Here is a 23,920-nt window from a genome sequence, read left to right as displayed (position 1 = left end):
GTGTGCAATTTTTCTTCGAAATTCTTTGGTCATGCAGGATGCAATACTTCTTCGCGTATCTATAACGCCCGTTAAATCCATCTCCGAGGATGAGGAACGAGGCGGGAGGCGGGAAAAAAATGTCAGAGAGAAACGAAGGGAGAGGAAAAGTAAGGCGAAAACAGAGAGAGAACAGAGAAGAAACATCTTGGTGGTGATTGCGAGGGCGCGACGGAGGAAGAACTGCAAGAGTGCGGTGGAAGGGAAAACCGTTTGCGGGGTTGCTGGTGGTCGTGGCCGTCCGTACACTGCAAATCCCCGTCAACCGCATTCAATTACGATGTTATCGCGAATACAGATGACGGTTATTTCCTTCGGTACACCCTATACATAACGCGCGGCCTTACCCCGAGCGTCGCTCGAACCAAGGGCCGTAAGGTTCTGTGTGTATATATGTATACAATATCGCGCACTAACGACTAGACCGTGTGATTGTTTCAGGATGTTTCTCGGGACCGCGATTCCTAAATATGAAGTTCGATTTTCACCGATAATATCAAGCGATTTCCTCGCTTTCTCTCTGTCCCGTGGAAGTTTATCTCAATTGAAATCATTAACGATCTCACATCTTTATTGAAAAAAAAAAATCGACATCTAAAAGAGGATCGAGATATTTTATTTCACGAAAAACGTTTTATTTGTAAAAAAAACCTTAATCTCAATTTACTTACTTTGAAGTCTTGAGGTGTAATCTTCGCAGCTCTCCCTTTTTTTTCTCGCTGGTTGTAATCTAAACACTTTTAACAATACGATTCTAATAAACTTTTATGATATTATATTAGCAAATTGTTATAAACATATTTTTTCTATTTTGCACTTTCTTGTTTTTTCAGATTTAGATTTTTCAGATGTTTTTTAGTGATCGCGTCATCTCGATAATGTATTTTCGAATTGTATTTTCGATTCGATAAATTTGCCTCGAAAAAGTTAAGTCACTCCGATATTATAACTCCTTAATGTTTTCAAGCGATAAAATTTAAAATATGACTACCAGTTATGGCCAGAATCTTGTCCGCTATTCGATCGAGAAGGTTGTGCACGATTCATAACCGGCGCACTCTCTTCTACTTTCCGTTTCAATACTTCTGAGAAAAATGTCTATAAACTCGCGCGCGAGATATACTCGAAATGTCCCTCTTCATTATATCTGCATCGTGCTTGAAACGACGAGCGTTCCTAGTATGAGAATGTCGATACGAGAGGAACGTCAGCCGAGATGCCTTGAACAGGCAAAAAATGGACGAAGTAGATTAATTGGAGCCTCCCATCCTCTCTTTCTCCCCCTCGTTACCTCCGAAACATGTGTGTGCTAGAAGGAAACAGGCAACGAGGAAAAGAGGAATGAGATGAGAGAGAAAGAAGAGGGGAGTAGAGGGACAAAGGCGGCGGGGAACGGCAGGATGGCCCGGGGGCGAGCTTTTTGCCGAACACATAATGCATAGCGAAGGATGACACCCTTATCTCATGATCTTTAATTCCGTGAGCCGCCGCGAGGGGGTTACCGCCCGCGTTGTCATTTGTCGGTTGCACTGCGACGGAATCGGATGGGGGACCGGGGGGGACAGGAAAGGAACGGCAGGGGTGAGGATGGGCCCGTCGGTCGGGTGGATAAAACCAGCCACCGCTGTTAACATCGCCGTCGGATACGAGGGAGGTTGGAAATTGCCTTGGCTGATTTCATTTCGGGCCAGATTATTTTAAGGGGTTCCGTTCTCCCTTTCGTTCCTTGGTCCGCCCCCTTCCCCCCTTTCCACCCAGCTCGCGCTACCACTCCGTCCCTGCTTGACGTGATTAATGCGACTCTGGACGCGAACGGTGGTGGGTTGTGGAGGGTCGAGATGACGAGTCGCGGCTACTCGCGCGACGTCGAATTAATTCGCCCGAGCACGCACCGGAAGCGAGCTGAAATTGTTAACCCCTTCCGGTCCGAACGCATTAAAGGCGGGGGATATTATTTTTGATAATATCTTCGCCGGTGAAATACGGATTAAAATAGCGTGGAGGTGTACGGATTAAAACGACTTCTGGGGCCGTTTTTATATAAGAATTGATTAAACCGGGGGCTCAACACACTATCTTCGAACTACATCGCCGTAATTTATTACGGCGTAAAGTTTATTAACTCAGATGTGTGTGATTTTCAACTGAAAAGAATCAATAGTGTTACGTGCCCGATGTAATTAAACTGTGTTTCTCTCTTTAATCGCACCACCGGCGAAAATTTATCAAATAAGCTTTGAGCGAGCAGTTAATCGGCAATGCATTTAATCAGATCGAGCGAGTTTTTTCTCTTTTTTTTTTTTTTTTTTTTTCATCGAGAATGGCGATCAATTTATCCGGGCCGCTCGGCGCGGTAACTCTTAAAAATGAAACAACCCATCGAGCGAAACGACCTACGTAACGCAATCGCGGCGGCATAAGTTTCCAGTTATGGCTCTCGCGAGCGCGCCGCGGCGATTTCGGAGGCGCGTATCCGCGAGTTTTAAGGAGTTCCACGTCCCATTATAAAGTCTTCACCGCGCATAATAACATTCGGCTCCGCAGGCTGGCGGGCATTAGGGAAATCGCGTTTTCCACCCTCCTCGTATTAGCTCGACGCCACGCGAACCGTCATCCCTCCCTCTTTCTCCTCTCCCTCCTGTTCTTTTCATCCCCGTAGTACGCGTTGAATGGCACCCTCGATCGGATCGGCGAACTTTCGCGCACCTTACCTCGCTTTCAAGGCTTCTTGGCAGTAGTAGAAAGATGGACTGGGCTTGTTCGGATGGGAGAGAGGAATTGAAACACGGAGAGAGTGATGTCGAAGGTGAAGAAGAGGCGTCGCGCAGGATATCCGCCGCAGGATATTCATACTTATTAAAGTCGCGCGACTTTGATCCTTCTGGCTGGAAATGAAAAACACTGTTGGAATACACCAGGTTGTATTTATAAGAATGTTATATTTTCTCGGTAGTAATGGGAGTCCCTCCCCTTTCGTAAAGAGGGTGGGACGGTCGTTAATATATTAATAGAATCCTAGGTAAGAGTGATATTATATACAGATGAATAAAAAATGGGAAAGAGTCGATTCCCTGTTCTCTCTGTCCTACATGGGAGATAATGTCCAATTTTGCTCGCACCGCTCGCTTCTATCGTTTAACTTCTCTCTATTTCTCTCTCTCCCTTCGCCACGTCGCGGGATCTTTGTACTACTCGATCCGTTGTTCTGCTCGAAAAGTTTGACAAGTGTTCGATGTAAACTAATTTTCTGTCACGCGCACTTTCTCTCAACTTTCGCATACGTCGCATCAACGGACAAAGATTACCGATAGACTTTGAGAATTCAGAATCATTTTAATTAGGTAACAATCATTATTAATCTTGCCTCTAGAATGAAATGATGATTCACAACATATCAATGATTGAGCCATAATAATATCTATAAGATAAAAAAAATATTATATCGCCAGACGTGAAAAGTGGTAGTGTTATAGTTATTTTTGCCAACGCGATATTGATGCAACTTCCGGCCGGAAACGAGAGAAAGCTCGGATATAGCGAGAACGAGACGGATCGGTATTTCCGGCATCGCGGGAAATTGCTCACAGTTAATAGCGTTACGAGTTTCGCGGTTAATAATGTCACGGCAACCAATGTGGCAAGAGAGCATTTCCGTCGATCTCCTTCCTGTTTCCATATGATTACGAGTGTATGTCGTTCGGCATCGTTTCGGTATAGATAAGCGCCGTCTGTATTTTTGGCATTAAAGCGTTAAAGCTAGGTGAAACTAAGCCCCTCTCGTTCTCTGATCCGACGGGAATTCGCGACTCTCGGCCCAGTGGCGGAACACTTAACAGCCTCAAAGTTATCAATTACTATGAGTTTATTTCGCTAATGAACCTTTAAAGTCCTGGAATTTATGAAAAAAATTTTAATTGTAAGATTAATAAAATATTTAGAAATAATTGTTTTCTGCTTGCTCCACCGTTGCTCTTCACTTTCGCGGAAACTCGCCGGACGAAGCCTACAAAAAAATAAAATTCGCCGTGACGCGCGTCAGGCTGTCTAGAATCTGAATCTTTCCGCGGCGCTCCGAGGGGTTCTTAATCTAGCGTTTTTTAATTAATCTTTGGTATCAACGGTATCACGAATTAATCTCGCGTAACATGTAATAGAAATTTCACGAGACTAGAAAAAGGCACGAAAAAAATAATTTAATCGGATTAATCGTGCTACGATGGAAATTTAATAGAAATTTCGATGCGATATATATATATATATATATATATATATATTAAATGTTTGCGTTACCCGATCTTTTTTTTTCCAATTTTTCGAAATGATAAAATGATTGTGAACTTACTTCTTCTTTCCCTTTCGTGACTGCGCACTTTCGGTTGGCTGTAAAACAAGAGATCGCAGGATTATGGCACGTATGTTACAGAACCCCTCGCGTCCTCTTCGCTAAAAGTTCTCTTCTTTGAATCGGCGCTCTACGTCCTTATGGATGAACGACGGCGATATCACGAGCGGGATAAGAGTCATCTCGATGGACTTGCGTATACTGGTAATTGTTTCGTTCCCTCTTTCTCTCTCTCTCTCTCTCTCTCTCTCTCTCTCTCTCTCTCTCTCTCTCGCTCTCTCATACACACTCTCACAGAATCGGATGCGATATAGATATATTTACAGGACTCCGCCGTTCACGCACACGTAAATTTTTGCGCAGAATCACACATTCGCTCCCATATCTCTTCTCTCGCTAGAAATATATCTTACACGAATCAATCTAATTTATTTTTACGTGTGTGTCGGATGTATCGTATCGTATCGTATTTTTACAAGACGCGTATGTGCATCAACAGACGACACAAAAGTCCAAGAGACGCCTGAAAGACATCTAGAGAATTTTACGACATCATTTGAACGCTTGCGTTGTCCATGTACACGTGTTTTCAGTGTATAGTATGTGTATTGTATGCGGATGTATGTGTTTTTCTCAGTAAATACAGTATATCGAGCTCCAGCTCGTATCTCGCGCACGCGCGCGCATATCCTACTGTATTAATATATCTTCCGTTAAATTTGTTCATTTTTCACGATCACAGTGATTCCAATCTCCGATCCCTTTGTCACTTTGTCCACGAAATGTCCTCCGATTTCCACTTCGAGTTCGTCCCGATCTTTCGCGCGATTCTCTTCGCGATTTTCCCCACCTCTTCATCCCCCTGACTACATCTCGTTTCTTTCGACCCCTCCAAACCCTTTCATTCTCCCCAACATTCTCAGCGACGCAAACGTATGCTTTCCTCCGCAGCTTTCGCTGTCCGGAAGCCTCGATTATATTCCACGAGCGAGGAGAAACAATTCTCGCGTCTCGTCTTTAATAACCGCTGAGACACCTGAGCTTCTTCAGAGGCGGCGAAGCCTCGTTTCAGCTGGTCGGCGCCTGCATAGACATCGGGGGTGGCTTTACGGGTCCGAGGGCGGGCCCGGACAGACCGTTGTTGTTCATGTCACCCGGCGCCCTCGGCCCGCCGACTCCTATAGCCGTCCCGTTCACCGTCGGCGTGCCCCCTGACATTTGACCCTGAAGACATAAAAGGTCCGCAAGGTGTGAGACGTCGCTTTCGCGTCGCGACACTCATCTCTTCGCGAGTCTCAACTTGACAACATCGAGAAAGTGAATTAAAGAAATTAAAGCAGTTTCGCAATTATATCGTGATTAAAATTCTGTTATAATTATTGAGATTATTGCAATTAACAATTGGATGGAAAATGAAATATTTAGATACTACTATGATAATTAATTTATCGATTTTTTTTCTTTTTTTCTTATGTTTATACGATAGACTTGTTTTCTGAGCTCGCTTTATATCGATCGGACTCGTTTGCGCAGTTTATTAACTTACGTTGGGCACATGATTGTGCTGAGCCACCGACTGTCCCAGACCTTGATGAGCCTGGAGCGGATTGTGTCCCGGATGCATGTTCTGACCCGGGGGCGTCGGTGTAGGAGGGAGTTGCCTTTTGATGTATGCTAATGAGGCGGGTGACTGTATCGCCATATTAGCGAACGCTAGCCTCTCCTCGTAATCGTACTCGCAGAGAATCTTGTTCTCGCACAAGTAAAACCGATCGCCCACGCAAAACCTGCAAGCAAAAAGGAGAAACACGCTGTGTTGCGATCCGGTTCACATTTCTCGAATTATTAAGCTTCGATCTCCTACGTGTGTCGATGATTATGCAAAAAACAATTGAAAATAATTATACAAGAAATTTATTAATTAATAGAAGAATTGCATATGTCAATTATTCATCGTTCATCAATTTGTCAAATCGTGAAGCTTAGCTGGTTCCCTTCGTCCCCCGAAAAATTCAAAGGAGAATTGCGATTAACAAAATAAAGCATAATTTATCCTGCTCGATCTCACTGTTTCTGATCGATCCTAATGTCGAGTGAAAGAAAAGAAAGCGGAAATTCGGCGAAGGGTGAATGGGGACGGCAAGAGGGAGGGGTAGGGGTTGTTCCGCTGGATAACGAGCATATCGTAACGCATCGAACAAATAATTATTATCGGAGTCTCTGTCCGCGAGAATGGCCACGTATCCGCTTTGATCCCGGCTAGGAAATACGAGAGCGAAATACGAGAGCACGGCGGCTGCGGCGGCGCCGCGTCGGGTCTGGCTTGGGGTAGATACTCTCATAATCGCACGGCAAATAGAATTATCGCGTTGCTGCGCGTGGCCGTTGCTGGCAGCAAGCGCGCGGCTTATACCGAGGTTTCGCTCGTTTCCCCCATTATACGCGTCGTCTGCTAAATGACGCCACACTCCAATCGGATACCTATCCTCTTGCTTTCCTCCCCCTTCTCGCTCGCACCCCTCTTCTTTCTCTCTCTTTCTCTCTTTATATATATCTATATATTATAGGCAGTTTTACATATTGAATTTTTAGTCTAGATTTACCTAACTCAAATTGCTTTGTATAGATTATTTGTACGATAAGTACATCACACTATTTGATAAAAAAAAGTATATATGTATAATGAAAAGTTACTTGTTTCATTAAATAGCCGTGCAAAGGTTTTTAATTAGCTGAGATTCTTGTTCCCAACAAAGAATAATCAGACGCGTTTCACATATCAAATCGCGATATGTCTGAACGAAATAAAAAAAACGACGAAGACGATTTTACAGCGGAAGGCAAATTAAACGAATTAATTAAAATAATGCTCGTCGCGTTATCGTTAATTGATATTCTTATACGGCCTTTTATACCACATCGTGCGCGATATAATCGACGAAAAGCGTATTTATATTTCACCATTAGTCATTTCCCATTAATCCTCGGGGCGATTCGCGGAGCGGAGCGGAGCGAGGAAGAGGGTGATGGGAAGAGATGGGGGGAGGCGTGAAAAAAAAATTAATATCCGGCGGGCGGAATACTCCAATGTTCGACGGCTTAAACAAAAATAATCCTTGTAACGCTTTGGAATATCTTTTTCGGCCGTCTGGCTAGAGGCAGATATACCCGTCGTAATTGCGCGGTGTAAATAGAATTATCGCGTTGCACGAGAGCGCAGTCATTCCCCGGGCCTTCCATTATGCGCGCGCGAATAATGCCGCGCAAAGCCCGATCCTTTCCCGCGAAAACGGCGCAAATGTCTGCCGTGGAATGATATCGGGGTGCACGCTGTGTGTCTCCGTAATTTTCCCCTCCGGGCGAGTTTTTATACGCCGCGGCCGGGGCTTGAAATCAGTGCGCGACGTCAAGCAACGTCATGATGCGCGCGGCCGGATATTTTATTCGGATCGCGAACGTATCTAAAGCTAATTGAACGGACAGCCTTGATTACGTATCGAGATTATATTAAAACAAGTAAAGCCGGCATGACATTAATTACCATGTCTCTCACAAGTGCCTCGTTATTCTTTACGAGATTAATTAATAATAATTATAGACATTTATATTTAGTTATAATAATAAAGCGGAAAGGGTATTGTAAATTATATAGATCGTCGCAGAATCGCAGAAATTTACTTGCAATAATGAAGTAAAAATTATATAATTAATATACATAGGTAATAAAATATAAAAAAATATATAAAAATGATCAATGTCGCGAAAATAGCAAACTGCGAGGTCTCTATTTTTTTCGTCGAGTACCGAGAACTATTTTTTTATCCACCGTCCACGATCGAAATATTAAAATCTCGCCGGGCAAAGGCCCTTTTTACCCAAGTTTTAATTCCCATCGTATTAAAGCTCATCGCGTAACACTCGCGCGCGCGCGAGCCAACTCATAAACGCTTAAAATTTGATTTATCTCTCTCGTTCTGGCGCTCATCGCAATGAGAACAAATTCGCCTCCGCCGTGCGAACGCTTTATTATACAGCGCGAGCGCATCCAGCACGCCCACACCTACGTAATTGGCGCAATTCCGTAAGTGTTTCCATTCAATTTTCTTTTTATTACGTGCCTGCCAGAGCCGCCCTTCCTCCCTTTCTCTCCCGCCCCGCCGTGTCGTACGCATACCAGCACGCGTCGCCGGGATACATCACGTTGTTTACGGCCCTTCTGACACGTTTCACGGCACCCGGGAGTCCGCGACGCGCTGCAATTTCTTCGTCGTTCAAATGCAAGGGAAGTATCACCGATCGGCAGATAGCCGTGTACTTGTCAGCGAAAAAAAAGACGGAAAACCTATCTTACAAATCTGTAAAATTTCGTAAAATCAAAATTCCAGCAAAATATTCTAAAATTTTCCGCTTTGCGTAAGGTACACGCGAAAAAAAAATATTAATTACCATAGCTAAATTTTAGGTATCCCTATATTAAACCTGAAATTTAATTACCGTGCCTAAATTTTAGCTACGTAACGAATATTTTTTTCAAGCTATATAATCTAGTAGAATTTCCCGTAATTAAAAATTTAAGGGAATATATAATATAGGGATACCTAAAATTTAGCCATGGTAGCTAATATTTTTTTTTTCGTGTATTAAAAAAAATATTTCTCTCATAATCTCACCGCTGACCATAGTCTACAATTGCGATGGTCTTGAATCGATTCCGCATTTAGCTGATTGTGAGAACCATCAACTGACTGTGAGATTTGTGAACCATTTGCGTGGAAGATAGTTCGCGGGAGAGAAAGAGAACGAAAAGAGCGGACGAAAGTCGCGCGACAGAATGACTCTCGGGTCTGCATGGAAAATTTCAATCTGGGTGGCGCAATCTCAGAAAACTCGGTTGAATCTTTAACGAGGGTAGCCGGCTGTGCAGGACAATGTGCGACAGGGAGAAATTGAGAGACGGGAGAGACGGTGCCGACACTCTGGAGGAAGCGGAAGCGAAAGCGAGGACAACGTCCAGCAACGTAGACGAGGTGCAAAGGCGGAAAGGAGCCACTGCGATTCAATAAATGATACCGTCGTGGTGGCAATGCGTGACCCCGTTAGAGAGGCACTTTACGGGCCGCTTCGCCGACGCGGCCGTATCCTTCAAAGAGTAATACCGTCTCTCTGCGCGAGCTTCGGCGCATCAAAGTTTCAGCGACCCCCACCATCGTTGCGCGTCACGGTACGCCAGTTTCTCAGATAAAATCTTTATTCGACGCACCTCCACCCCCCTCAACCCTCTCTCTTCTCCCCGCGGCGTAAATCCGCGAAAATTGCGGGCCAAGAGTGGAGAGTGCTGCTTGTTCAAAGATACACAGGCGGGCGATCGTGATATATTTTCGAAACGAATATCATGTCCACGAGATATACTATAGCAGATATACTAAAAAAAAGACACGCATTTAATATTATGCAATTAAAATAATACTAATAAACGTAATTTGTATTATAATATTTCGAAGCAATCATTTGCGAATGGGAAATTCCACGTCGTTCGTAATTTCGCCGAGAGCTTCGATCCTGCGGGTGTATCAAATCCAAGTCGCAGGGGCGAAAGTTTAATCGAGTAGTCATTATGTTTGACCGGATTCGACGGAAGCAAAGAAATTGTGGGGATATATACGCGCTTGCGCTAGGGCGCATACATGGGTGTGTGTATTCGTGTGCATTTGAGAGGGCGAGAGAATGAGAAAAAGGGAGAACGAGCGAGCGAGAGAGAAAGAGAAAGAGCTAATTGCATCGGTAAATCATCCTCTAACCAGGGAGGGTGGGAGCCTAGTCGCCGCCACTGGCACAACCCTTTATTCTGTGTTATTACAGTCTAAAGTTACCCCGTGTAATTGTTGCTGTTTAATTGCAAACTCTAAGTCGCCTCGTTACAGGACGCGCAGCGCTGCGAGTAATTGCCCTCTTCAAATTTACCTACCTGCTTTTTAGGCGGCACGATCGCAAGGGAGGGAGATATTCGCGCACCGAATATTCCGCATCAGGCATATTTTATCGCGAGCGCGCGCGCGCGTGCTTTAATTGCGCTCGTGCATCATCCCCGAGCGGCACGCAACGCAATTGTTGCAACAAATATAATGACCGAACCGAGTGCGACCGTCTCAATTTGTGCTTCTTCACTTGATTCGTATTTCCAACGTCTTCAAACGTCCATTTAAAAAAAAAAAAGGACCGACGACACTCACACCCTCTGTTCGGATTCGGTTTTGATCCTGACGCGCGCGACACCCCCCATCCTCCGGACCAGCCAACCCCCCGTCGTTTTTAGCCGCGAGTCGCATTGTCGAAGATAGACAATGCCGGACGATAAAAACGTAAAATTGATGCTCTTTTGTTCACATTGTTTGAGACGCCGCGCAACGTTTGCCGCACGCCTGGACGAGCCATTGCTATTGGCTTGAAACTGCATCCTTCACTTCCGGTTCCTCTATCATATCCATTCCCCCGTCCCCTCTCGCTATTTTCCGCCGATAGAGCGGTTACCACCGACCCTCTCTATCTCCCGAACGTTGTTACCCCCCTTCGAAACGAGTCACTTCGCTTCGTAAGCCAGCATTGTACCGCTTCAGCGGTTTTGTCCTCTCGTTTGTACGTTTACCGCTATTGAATCGCGACAGGAGTCGCCGCCACTCCGTCGTTGTCACATATTGTTTACACAATATCGTATCGCGGCCCCAGGATAATTAAAACGATCGAAGAAAAGAATAATGGATGATAACGCGCAGCTTTGGCAGGCGGTTGATCTTACTTACTACATCGCTTTTTCGCTTTTTTCGGATCTTACATAAAACAATCCGCGATAACCTGAAAAGAGTCAATATATCGATGTCCCGTCCGCGAGGATAATCTTGATCGAACGCGAGAATATCAGCGATACTCAGATTTAGATTTAATTTCCATCAGTTGGTCGTTTGGCAGCCGCAGAGATGAAAATGTCAAATCTCGCTTTAGAATCGAAGAGATCGCCAATAATACATAAAGATGGACGAGGATTGAATCAATAAGCAGATGGCATATCGCGCCTTTCGGCGGATTGAGAACCGAGGTCGTGGGATACGCGGGAACTTGTACGCCGCGGGATTTCACGATGAAGTCGGAGCGGAGAATGGCAGCGCGAGCGAAAGAAGAAGAGGTCATGGCGCGGAAAGCGCAGGGTGATTTCCCAGCTGACCTGTAAAGCAACCTCTCCCCTTTCCCTCTCCAATGGGCTCTGTCTCACGGACTAGCAGTCCATGGCCGTTTCTTACCCTCTCCTTGTGTCCACGCGGGAAAGATGCATCGCCGTGAAAGCCGTGAACGGCAGAAAATAAAGCACAAAAAGAAAGACGTAGAGAAAAAAAGAGGGTAGGGACGCGCGCGATAGTAAATTTACCGATTCGAATCTTCCACCAGCTATCCCATTTTACGTAGTAATTTTTAATACTTAATGAACCCCAATTTTTTGCTTCTGTTTCGAAATGTCTGTCTGTATCTTTGATATAATTCCTGGATTTTCTATATAATTCGTACGATCGCAAAATAACAAATCTATTCGTTTTCGCTGCACCTTCGTTTATTTTATTTGCTTTCTATACTTAGAATAAGGCAGTAATAAGGGCACGTGTTTTTTAAATAGAGGAAGAAGCATGAAAATAGATGTCTGGCTGAAAAAAAGGATCTAATAATAATAGAGACAATTTGTGCGGACTCACCGATGAGTGCACTGTTGACAGGCGAAACAGTCGAGATGATAGACGTTCGTCCTGGCCCTCATAACCATCTCGAACGCCGGTATTTGCTTGTTACATGCCGCGCAGCATCCCGTGTTCCCGAAGAGCCTGAGGTAGTCCCTCTTACAGAGGATAAGATTAGCTTTGGTGTAGAGGGTAGAGCCGACTTCTCCTAACCTACAGTCGCAGCATCCGCACTTGAGGCAGTCCTCGTGCCAGTAAAGCTCCAGAGCCTTGAGGAGGTACCTGAAGAACCGACAATAACAGGCTGCAGCTTTCGTTCTTACCGGCCGTTAAGCCTCGGAAATTCCTCTTTTATCTCGATATCTAATATATATTTTCCAATAAAACGGCTAATCACTTTAACGAGGAGAAAGAAAAGCTATCGCGTAGGAGGAAGATCGATATTTACATCGACCTACCTCTCCTCCATTCGTACTCGAAACAAAATATTTATATCGTAGCAGAGTTATTAATGGAGAGTAAGAAAAATGGACAAGAATGCTTTCTTTAAGAATGCAGATTACATAAAGTGCCGACATTTACCTCTCCGTAATTGTTTTCCCGCAGCCGGCGCACTCCTGCTGCGTCGAACCATTTTTATTCGTCTCGGATTTGCTCACGTCCATAGTCATCGTGATTTTGGCTACGGCGCCGTCTGAAACATTCAAAGTAAATAGAATCGTTACAATCACATACTTTAATCTTGTTATATACGACAGAATTAAAAATACAATCGTTAAATTGTGCCGTGTGATCGATACGGAGGAAAATAAAATCTTTAACAGTCTAAAAGTGTTGCGTTTGTGCGACGAGAAGATTATGACACGCGGCGTCATTTCGTAGCTCGAAATTTGATTTCCCGAGTTAATGAGGACTACCCTCTCTCGTACATTCAGACCGTATCGTATACATCTGCGCGTGTTTATAAGGGGCAACTTCGCGGACGGCTGGCGTGCCGTGTACGCCGTCGTATCCCGCAGTTATAAGCGTCTCCGGCGTCGTAAGTGGCTGACAGCACGCAATAATTAGCGCAGCTAATTGGAACCGTCCCTTGTGCTCGTCCTCGCGCGCTCCCAGACTCCAATAAACACCGACGCAGGCTGCGTCACGAGAACCGCCGGAATCTTTCGCGAGAGGAAGATTACGTAAAATGTCATTAAAAAAAATTTTTTTTCGTCTACATTCGAAGCAGCGTAGTTCAATATTTAAATGTTGAATTCGCATCGAAAATATATTTTTCTGTAGCGTCAATTATTTTTAATTCTTCGCTGCATTTCAATTTCTAACTAAAAACAAAATACTTAATTTTCTCTAAGTGTTGAATTGTTTATTTCTTTATATTATTTTATATATTGCGCCTATATTTGAAATTTAGCAATGTTTGTGTTTTTCTTTACATAAAATTTCTTTTATCTTATTTTTATCACACGTGTATATATAAATATATATAAATATATATTTCAAATACAAATTCATAAAATTAATAGCATTAATAAATTTTAATAAATTTTAAATTTTCGGAAATTCCACACGCAAAAAAATCAAGATATTTCGGACTCATATTTTTATCAAAAAGAAATTGCGGATTATGGAATATAGTGCAGCAGCCCATCAAAGAAGACGTTGAAAATGCATCCGATTTAAATCGTTGGATTTTCGCGAGAGTCATGAGAGCGAAAACGTGATCGCGAGAATACAGTTACGTTCTTACGAGGCGATTCGCGTAACACTTCCCAGGTAAACACAGCGGACAGGGGTAATGGCATAGGGAGGAAGGGGTGAAGGGGGAGGAAAGGGACAGTGAGAGAAGTGGGCCGCCACCGCTGCCGCGTCGTTCGGAACACGATGAGCGGGCGGACGCGCGGCGGGGGCTTAATTAATTAGCCGGATACTTTGAGTAACAATCCATTATTACATACAAACATCCTCGGCCTCGGGGCCGAGCTGCAGCTTTATGCTGCTAATTGGCCTTCTCAAAGCCGGGAGACCCGGGCACGAGTTATAAACGCCACTCCTTCCCTCCTTGACTCCTCGCAGCCACCGTACCGCACACACCGAGAGAGAGAGAGAGAGAGAGAGAGAGAGAGAGAGAGAGAGAGAGAGAGAGAGAGAGAGAGAGAGAGAGAGAGAGAGAGAGAGTCCTCTCCTCCGCCACCCTGGCTTTCACTCCCGGTTCCAATTTTCTCTCTCGCTAGTACTACTACCCGCCACCAATCCCCTTTTCTCTCTATCTCGCCTCTCCTCCTCCATCTCGTTATCTTGCTCCGTTCTTCTCCTTCCCCTTTCCCATCGCCGCATCACTTCACCCGCGTGCTCCGCAATACACGTAAAACGCATACAATCGCCGAGCTCGCATACATGCACTAAGACAAAATGGATGGGAGAAATGTAGGAGATGGGCGAGGGGATGCGAGAGACGGTGGACGGAAGGAAAGAGCAAACGAGAGATGAAGGAGAAAGAGAAAGGGAGAGAGATGCAAGCGGGAGGGAGGAAGTGAAGCTGGGCGGATAGCGCTAATAACGCGCTCGTGACGCAAAAAAAAGGAAGAAGTATAATTGCCAGCCCTCGTGGCAGGTATTTTTCAAATAGGACCCCGTCCGTTAATTGGAGGGCAAATTAAAGAGGCGCCGCCGAGGAAAAAAACATCATTCCCCCCTACCCCCTTGTTCCCTTCCGCGGCGCGCCACCCACCCACGTCGGTATATATCCAAGAGCCGCCTCGTGATTCGTCAAACGACTCGTACGCTCCGTTTTTGCCTGGTTCTAGTTTTTTTTAATGATTCTCTCTCCCTTATAGAGTTCGATTCATATCGCGACAGAATGAAAAAAAAAAAAAAATATACACGCCCACAGTGGTGCGACGCGCCCCCGGAAAGACGGCTAACGATGACGATTTTCAAGCTCTCGTCCACCGGGAGAAAGCGCGGTAATGCTAATTGTCCGGTTCAATAACGGATCATTCGGGATGAATTTGACCGATGGAACAGTTCATATACGATGAATGAATTTGAATGATTGGGAGAAATTCGCGCTTTAGTTACGCGCGTTTTTGCAAACGCCATAGTTATGTACATATCATATTTGATCGCGATGGTTGTGCAGAGATACGATGAAAAAAAAAATAAATGTTACTTTACCCTTTTCATTGGCAAATAGTGGATATCGAAATTGCCAATACTCGCGAGCAAATTAAAACTTCAATGCATGGATACCAAAATATAAAACAAAAAAAAGTCGAGAAAAATTAATCATTCGCGTCGGTGAAAAATTTCGAGCCTGTTACGATGCTGCGAAAATTCGCACATTGCACTCTGATAAAAATTACTCATCTATCGCAATCATAAGTTCATCTGATTCATTTGAAAGCAATTTACATAAAAGAGAGTACATAAAAGATCTAGTAAAACTTATTATATCTAATTAATAAAAATTAATTCTTTCATTTTCGCTTTCGAAAATGACGATGACGTAGGCGACTGAGAAAGTTTTCTTGGATCGAAATCGCTACAAAAAATAAAACGTATTTAAAAATTCGTGTAAAAATCTTATGTAAGAAAGGAAGACCAAAATGTTTCTGCGAATGCTAATATTCTATGAGGATACTACGACTTGTTTGTCACTCTGCATGATCAGCTCCTCTCTACATACAAGGACATTTGAGATATTGAATTATTCTTGCGGTCCAGCCGATGTCGTCAGCGCGGTCGACTTCCAGTCTACGATCGCTTATAAAACAAAATTACAAAGGGCGAAATTTGCTCGCCGCGCTATACGACATCTTTTACTACTGCCGGTCTTATGGAAATTAGATTATTGTGACGATATCTCTAATTCTTCTCATGTACCGAGTAGGAAATTTTACGTGTTCAGTCGTGAGATACTAATAATAATAATTAATAACGTAATAATTAATAATTAATAAAAATAGTATTAATACCGTTAACAAGACAATTTTTTAAAATGTTTATATATTATTGCATGCAGTATTATTAACATTAGTTATTTTATATTTGAAAGTATTATTGGTAATTAGTGACCACCGATTTTACGAGAAAGTCTCGGAGAAATTCGTCCCGATAGAATCACTCTTACGTCGCGTCGGTCGCGCTACGCTGTTCTCGTCTGCGAGATAACATAATCGTAAAATAGCAAACTGATTTCGAGCGTTATGGTTTTTCCGGAGTATGGAGCGACGCGGCGAACGGTCAGCCCCCCAAATACGGGACGAACTACGGCGATATTCGATCGTCGAATCAGCAACGGATACGACTTTTTATTCGGTCAATATAAGGAGCACCCTTGCGAGATTACGAAATTGCCCTAACAGCAATATAAGAGAAATCCACCCCCGCGCCAAGCCGCTCCTTCCCCCCTTCGCGTTTCCCGCCGTCCTTCCATCCCGAGGATCCCGTCGGAGCGGACAGAGCTAGGTGGTTTAATAAAAATGTCAAATATAAAGTAGCCGGTGGGGACGGACGTTTAGGAAATAAATAAATGTAAAAGAAAGTCTCTCCGCGTGGGAGGAAAGAAGAGATCGAGAGAGCGGGATGGACAAATACGTAGACGGATAGATGGACGAGAAGAAGCGACGATATGAAGCGAGGGAAGGAGAGATGATGAAACCGTCTCGAAGAAGGAACGGGAATAGTGGACTCGATATATTATTACGGTTAGAGGTCAGCGAGACGCATCCCCAGCTGACTCAAACTGCACTCGCCGATTCAATCGGGAGCGTTTCTTGCGTCGGGGATACTTTCGTATTGAAGATGCTCAATAAAATATGGTGCCTCGTCGTAGCGCAACAGCACGACCGGATGGACGCATACAGAGAGAAATCCGTTTATTAATACTCTCGAATTGGAAAATCTTTTCTAAAAGACGGAGGAGAAAGGATGAGGGAAAAGGGGCTGAAAAAGAGGCACGATTGCAATTTCGGGGCTTGATAATGAGGCCCGCAGCCTGACGGACTGGATCCCGTGTCATTATACTATGAAGTGGAGAGACTGCTAATTAGTCATTAGCGTAGAGAAAAAGACACCTTCAACCGGGGCGGTTGCAGCGGGCAACCCTACCCGCCGACGACGACGATGAGGAGGACGACGACGACGCCGACGACGACGATGAGGACGACGGTGGTAAGGATGGTGCACGGCAAACTTGCGCAAACAGGGTGTAGCTGCGCTGGCCTACGTCTAATTGGACCCTAGCGACGTAAGTTCCACTAATTGAGACCGGCCTGGTAACTATCAACACCGCTATACAAGGGTCCGTTCGTAAATTCTGAATGGACGAGCAGCGATAACGATACGGATATACTGCTCTTCGCTGATTGGGCGAACACGGGGAAACTGCGTCGCGGCGCTGGCTGCGAGCTACGTAGTCGTCGTCTCGGATGAGAGATAATTACAAGTTGTAAATTTACTATATTACTATGGTTAATGAGGGCGCGCGTAATTAGAACGAGTACTTGTTCCGCGCACTGCGCATTTCGAACTATGTAATGGTCGATTAATTAATAGTTCGCTCCGCGCGACTGGCCCTTAAACCTCCATAGCTGAATGCAACGCGATTTCTTGATACAATTATATTATATATTATATATATATATTTATATAATTTTGGAAATATATATATATATATATATATATATATATCGAGGTCAGTATTAAATCTCTAAATTGCAGCTGAGCCTCTTCTTCGGTCCCCCCTTCCTTCTTACAAGCGCGAATGCGAAATGAATTATTTTTAATTATCCTTCATTTTTCGGAGATCCGCGAATCGTGGAAATATGAATATGTCGGAGGAGAAGACGCCGAAATAAAGCCAAAGAGGCACACAAGTCGAAGGGAAAGACGGGAAAAGGAAATGTACGAGAGGGCAGAGCAGAACCAAATTTTAATTTCGACCCTAACAAAGAGACGAGGCGCGGCGAGAGGGTGCGCTCTCCTTCTCAGGGTCCTTGAGGGAACCCACGGTATTCCATCCTTCAGGATCATTATATCGCCAATTAGAAGATAGCGGAGCACGGCGTCGCCTAACAAGCTTCCTGAGGGAAGGTGGGTGGCAGGAAAAGAAGGAGAGGGGAGGCGGAAAGAGAAAGGGCGAAGAGACAGACTTACTCTCGCGTCGTTATACACAGCGCGACTATCACGGCGCCGCGACGTCTCGCGTCCTCCTTCTCTTTCTCTCTCTTCGGCATCGCCGCCATAAAATATTCACTGCAACCCGATGCTCCTGACCGAGCCGGCGCCGCTCACGGTATAATTAAGACGCACGTGAGATCGTCTTGACGATGCCAATTGCGTTCGTTATGGGATAAGGGCGAACCTCGGAGCGCGGCAGCTCGTAGGAGGGAGTTATATCGATCCGACTGCGAGAAACCGAAATGACAAAAGAGCGAAATACGGCGGTGGACGAACGGACTCGATCACGAAAGGTTTTTGTGTCTAACGTGACATATATTATTCGTTCTAATATAAGATTTGCATATCATATCGTATTTTTTTTATATTAAGAAATTTTTCACGCAAAAACCCTTTAAATTCTCTTTCTCTCTTTAATCACAATATATCCAGTTTTATTAAACACGAAACCACTCTACAGATGCTTTGATCAAAGGCTTTCGTTATTAAGGAAAGATTCATAAAGATTTTTAGGATTTAGGCAATGAAATGTTCACATTATGTATTTGTACGTACTATCATCAATACAGGAATCGATCAAGATAACCTCGGCGAAACTTCCGATCGTTCCGCGCGATTATTCTTCTCTCTGGAAACAACGCGAACGTATATACCAAAGGAATCGCCGCGCAGAAGTCGTTTCGAAGTGTTCGCGAAGTAGAGAGCGAAATCGACGCAGTAGCGCGGTAGCGATACACTCTTCTCTCCGTAAGCAATATTCATAAATCACCCTTCAGACCGCTCTCCCACGCCGCGCTTCATTTCCCCGTCCTCGCCCTTGCGTCTTCCTATCCCTCTTATATACGCTTAGAATATAAGTGTCAGTTTTTTTTTCTTTTTTTTTTTTTTTTTCATCGAAGGGATGCAGTGCTGGAGTCAACTTCTCATCCGTCCCTTTCTCGCCCGCCCAAGTTCCTTTCACTCCCTACCCTGCCCCCCTCGAAAGTCCGTCGAAGGGAGGAGAGCTGGCGATGCGGGGGAGGGTTGGAAAGACGCGGAACCATGAACGAGGATCGAGTCACAATCCCGTCGTGGTATAAGATTCGCTGAGAGAGAGGGAGAAGGGGTGGTCTCAGATTCTATTAAGATCTCAGTAAGTCTTGTTACACGGGGAGGCCACGCCGCAAATCTCGCAATAAAACAGCTACCGGTATAACACCGCCGATTCGAGAAGTGGGAAAGGGGGGTCGTCGTCGTCTTCGTCGTCTACCAGCAGCCAACTCGCCCGCTATCCCGAGTAAGGACGACGCCGACGTCGTCGGCGACGTCGCGCACGTTCCTCGTACGTACTGAAACATCCCCCCTCCCCTTCTGTCCCCCGTGTTCCAGGCGTGTTCCAGGGGGAGACGGGATTTATCTGCGGCACGTAGTATTCCGCAAGAGGAAAATCTCTGGTAATCCGAGCCCGAGACCGCAATTAGCTTTTTAGAATCGTTAACTCTCTAATGCGCTCTGTTCAATCTTCGCCTTATCTAAAAGTATCACACAACAAACTTTAGTATGGTCACCAATTTTGTAAATATTTACTGTCGTATATTTTATATATACGTACAATTAGCAGTGACGTTCTCTATATTTCTCTCTCATTTAACTTATAAATATCCACTCTGGAACCTTGCGTTTTCTTGAGTAAATGCATCTTGTATATTATGTTGAAGAAATTTAAATATAAATTTTTTAAAAAATATGTAAAATTTTCACTCTCCACAAATAAGTTTTTGATCAGAAAATTATCGACCTTCGACTTAATCGAATTATCACTAATATTGTATCATTATAGCGTATAAAAGCGAGAGATAATCAACGAAAGTTCAATAACCTTTTTTCGTATTAAATTCTCACGTTCCCGCACTCCGTCTTCTACGGAATGCCGATTATGGACGACCAACTTGAGTATTGCTCAGAGAAAGTGAGAATGAGAGAAAGAGAGAGAGACGGCACGCCGATCGTGAGGAAGGGTCGCGTTCTCCAAGCGAGGGTCCGAAATCAATCAAAACATTAATTGAAAGAGCCGAGAAGACAATGGAGCCGGCCCGGCTAAGGCGGTAGGTATGGATAGTCTTGATAATCGAAAGATATCCTGGCCAATAGCCGGTAACCGAGCTGGATCACCAAGCGAGTTGGAAAAGGAACTTTCCTCCGCGCGGGTTTCCTCCCTACGGCAGAGAGGAAAATTCGCGGCACGAAATCTTGGCGGAAGGGGTGGTAATAGAAGAGAAGAAAGCGAGAGACGGAGAGAGAAAGAAGTACAGAAAGTAAGAGAGGAAAAGGATTGCGACGAAATGTCCGACGATAATGTAAAATCCTTTTTCTTCATTCGAACGGCATTCCAAACGTTGTAAATAACATCGTTTACGCGACGATAAGCGCCGGCGTGAGAGAGATCCCTCGAAGGACTTGCGACAAATTCGATTATACGAATCGATACAAAGTCGATCCGGCGTTAGCCGGCTGCGCGCGGCGAGCTAATGAACGCGCTCTCTATTCAATTGTTGGCCGGTATTATTAGTACGGCGAACGTTAGCGCTTTATTAATTAACAAATCGATTTCGGTCGGTAGCAAATGCTAATTATTCAACATCGCCCGGTATTCGAACATCGCCGCTGTGAATGGTTCTTTAATGAGAGGAGCTAATTGTACACGAGGTGCTCTCAATAGCGTCGCGTTCAAGAAGCAACCGTGAACGCCAATGAAACTTTTAACGATCGATAAAAGAATGTTGCGGAATTTGCGCCAGTGCTGTGTCCGCGTTGTTTTCGTACCCTCGAATTTGCGAACCGGAGATATATCGCGACATAACTCGACATAGACTCCGTATATTCACATAGCAGTTTTACGTCGTTTTCCTCAGGTTTGCTGCAAAGTTAAAATTTGTTTTCAAATTAAACAATGTGTATATGTGGCCCTTCAAAGATTATTCTTGGAAAATCAGAATCAGTTTAGTGCTCTTCAGAGCATTCTCATCCACTCTCCTCCGTTTCGACGTACTTGGTACCGGGCGTTATATTTTCGGGCGGCGCGTTTCAAGTACATAGCGATATCTTCGTTCTGGGAAAAATCTCAAAAGGAAAAGGGCACCCAGGGCCGACGCCCAGAAGGACGCGGCACTGCCACCTGGCGGTTTGCCCAAGGACCCACGAGAAACTTCAATCGCCGTAAAAGCAACGCCTCCGACTTAAGGAAGGCACGATAGAGAGAAGAGGGCAGACCAAAGACGAGATAGAAAAAGAGAGAGAAAGAGAAGAAGAGGGGAAGTAAAAGTTAGTAGCTCAGCGAGGCGGACAGAGATAGAGTCCGAGAGGGGTTGATAGACCGGGGGTGGCGGAGATTGGGGGTGCAAAGGCGGGAGAAGGACAGGGCGCGATGGTCAGCTCGCGAGATACATGTTCGACGGTGCGGCCGACTTAAGAGGATTACATTTGATATTTCGATCGGGCAAAGTGGCTTTTTATTGGACATTCGCCGCGGAATTATCGCTGACTCGTGTCGAAAGGCATTACACGCGCCCCGGTGTTATTAAATTATAGCAGCGGCTCGCTAGCACGCTGTAATGTCCAGGCAGGAAAGCGCCGCTTGCGAGAAAGGTCTGTTTTGGTAAAAGAGACTACTTCTACTTCTATTTTCTACAAGCGATGAGTACCTACCCTTATCTCCTTTCAAAGTTTACGAGCTAGTTATGTATATTATGCGAAACTTCGGATTAGTTGACACAAGTTCACTTATATGTATTTTTTTTTTATATATATTATTTTTTATTATAGAGATTATATTAATTTCTTATTATTGTTTTTCTCTATACATTATACGTGTATTATATCATCTTTCCAAATTATGAAATGTTTCATCTTGTACGTATATGTTATCATGTTAAATTATTAAAAAACTATGTTAGTAATTTTAGCTTAATTTTTTCGAAGAAACACACTCGTGTCAAGAACCGAAAATGACTAGCTTTATTTATACTGTAGCTGAAATACGTAGCAAACACACGTACACACAAAGGAAGGAGGGAAATTTTTCGCAACAATGGCAAAAGTAGCAGCTCGGTTTCGACTCAGCAGCCGCGGTAATAAACCGGCGAAACAGCGGGGAGGAAATAACGGCTAGGATATCCGCGGCGCTGCTTCCTCTTTTAGCCCGCGAAGCTAATTAGCCACGGCAATTTGTCGGTGCGAAACAAACGCCGAGCGGTCGAAGGTCTCTCGCTCGTTCGCTCCAGCTCTCTCCTCTCTCGATTTATCCGCGCCACGGGTGATCCACGCGTGCGCGCCCGCGAGCCGCATCTATCTATCTCTCTTCTATCGGGAGCGAACTTCAAACGAAATAATTAAGTGATTCTCTTTAGCCGGCCGGCTAACGAGCCCGCCGCCGGCTGAAACTAGTGCCAATTATCGGCATTCAAACGGACGAGTACACGCGGGTGGCCGACAGTTGAGACGCTCTCTCGGCGGGACGTCGAGACGGCGTAGGAAGAGAAGGAGGAGTATGAGAAAAGAGGAGAAGGAAGTCGGATGATGAAGAAGAGAGAGCCGGGTCTCTCTTCGCGGAACAGGGTGGGATGTTCGTTCGGACGGACAGTCAGCTTCATTATTTCGACTTCAACCGACGCCCGACGACATATGTGGAAATAAAACGCATGATGTGACTAAACAAGAAGGATACATCTGTATCTTATCTCCAATGATGAATAAGAAGAGAAGGAAGAGTAAAGATTATTTCCGGTTCTTATTTAACTTGAAAGATTTATCAGGGAATATTTATATCCGTTTAAAATGTTTTTTTTTCTTAAATTTCTTAATCGACTGCTTCGGATGTTTAACGTTCGATAATTCGTTAATTAAACTTCTAATTAAATTTTCGTCGAGTAAATAGAGAGCGCAACGCGTTAACTTATTTTTTTTTTTATTTAGGAGAACACGAAATATTCATCTCGTGGAATGAATATTTAAATTTGCGTTAAAGAGAGAGAGAGAGAGAGAGAGAGAGAGAGAGAGAGAGAGAGAGAGAGAGAGAGAGAGAGAGAGAGAGAGAGAGAGAGAGAGAGAGAGAGAGAGATAACGTAATAAGTATAAAAAGTAATTTTGTTTTAGGGATTTAAAAAAAATAAAGTGTTTACTTTCTTTTTTTTTAGCTCGGGGGATAGAATCTTCATTGTGTCCTAAATCGACTGTTTGCTTTCTTATATACAATATATATAGTAAGAGTATATTTGTAATTCGCTTATCTCATAATAGGCTTTGAAATAAATTCCGAGGGGCTATATAATAACGTGCCATTCCGATGAATCGCTTGCGAGATTGCACCTAGCGCTAATCTTCGTGAAAGCTTTGTCACGCGCTACAACCGGTTCGCTCTTGCATATTGGATGACGATATCTCGAAAACGATTCATACATAGTGCATTATGTTATCTCATGGCATCCGTCTGAAACTTCACTATAAGACGGTTCAATAAAGAGACGTGCCTCCATTGTCATAAATGGATGGAATTTCCTCATCAAATTTGGATGTAACAATTTCAGTTTTCAGGAGCAAGAATAAAGAAATTTCCGTGCCCGTGCAAACTTCTACTTTTGCTATAAAAAAAACGTGTGCCATT

The 23,920-nt window shown here is 44.3% G+C and overlaps 2 protein-coding genes across 3 annotated transcripts in view; one reads left to right on the top strand and one right to left on the bottom strand.

Moving 5' to 3' along the window:
- The window catches only part of LOC145940633 (uncharacterized), a 211,464-nt gene that overhangs the window by 131,079 nt on the left and 56,465 nt on the right, over window positions 1–23,920 (top strand). The window lies entirely within an intron of this gene.
- The window catches only part of LOC145940630 (LIM domain only protein 3), a 55,219-nt gene continuing 33,635 nt past the window's right edge, over window positions 2,337–23,920 (bottom strand). For both annotated transcript variants that reach the window (XM_083045985.1, XM_083045984.1), the window contains exons 2-5: window positions 12,682–12,793; window positions 12,118–12,381; window positions 5,928–6,168; window positions 2,337–5,605 (exon numbers count right to left, since the gene is read on the bottom strand). In XM_083045985.1, coding sequence (XP_082902111.1) covers window positions 5,450–5,605; window positions 5,928–6,168; window positions 12,118–12,381; window positions 12,682–12,770 — 750 coding nt within the window. In that variant the 5' untranslated portion in view covers window positions 12,771–12,793 and the 3' untranslated portion in view covers window positions 2,337–5,449. The remainder of the gene's footprint in view (window positions 5,606–5,927; window positions 6,169–12,117; window positions 12,382–12,681; window positions 12,794–23,920) is intronic.

Source organism: Prenolepis imparis, unplaced genomic scaffold, assembly GCF_030444845.1.
Source record: "Prenolepis imparis isolate NDT839.2.m4 unplaced genomic scaffold, iyPreImpa1.0 SCAF_9, whole genome shotgun sequence".
In the NCBI taxonomy this organism is placed as follows: Eukaryota; Metazoa; Arthropoda; class Insecta; order Hymenoptera; family Formicidae; genus Prenolepis; species Prenolepis imparis.
Note: the sequence above shows the minus strand (reverse complement) of the source record. Positions and strands in the feature narration are given on the sequence as shown.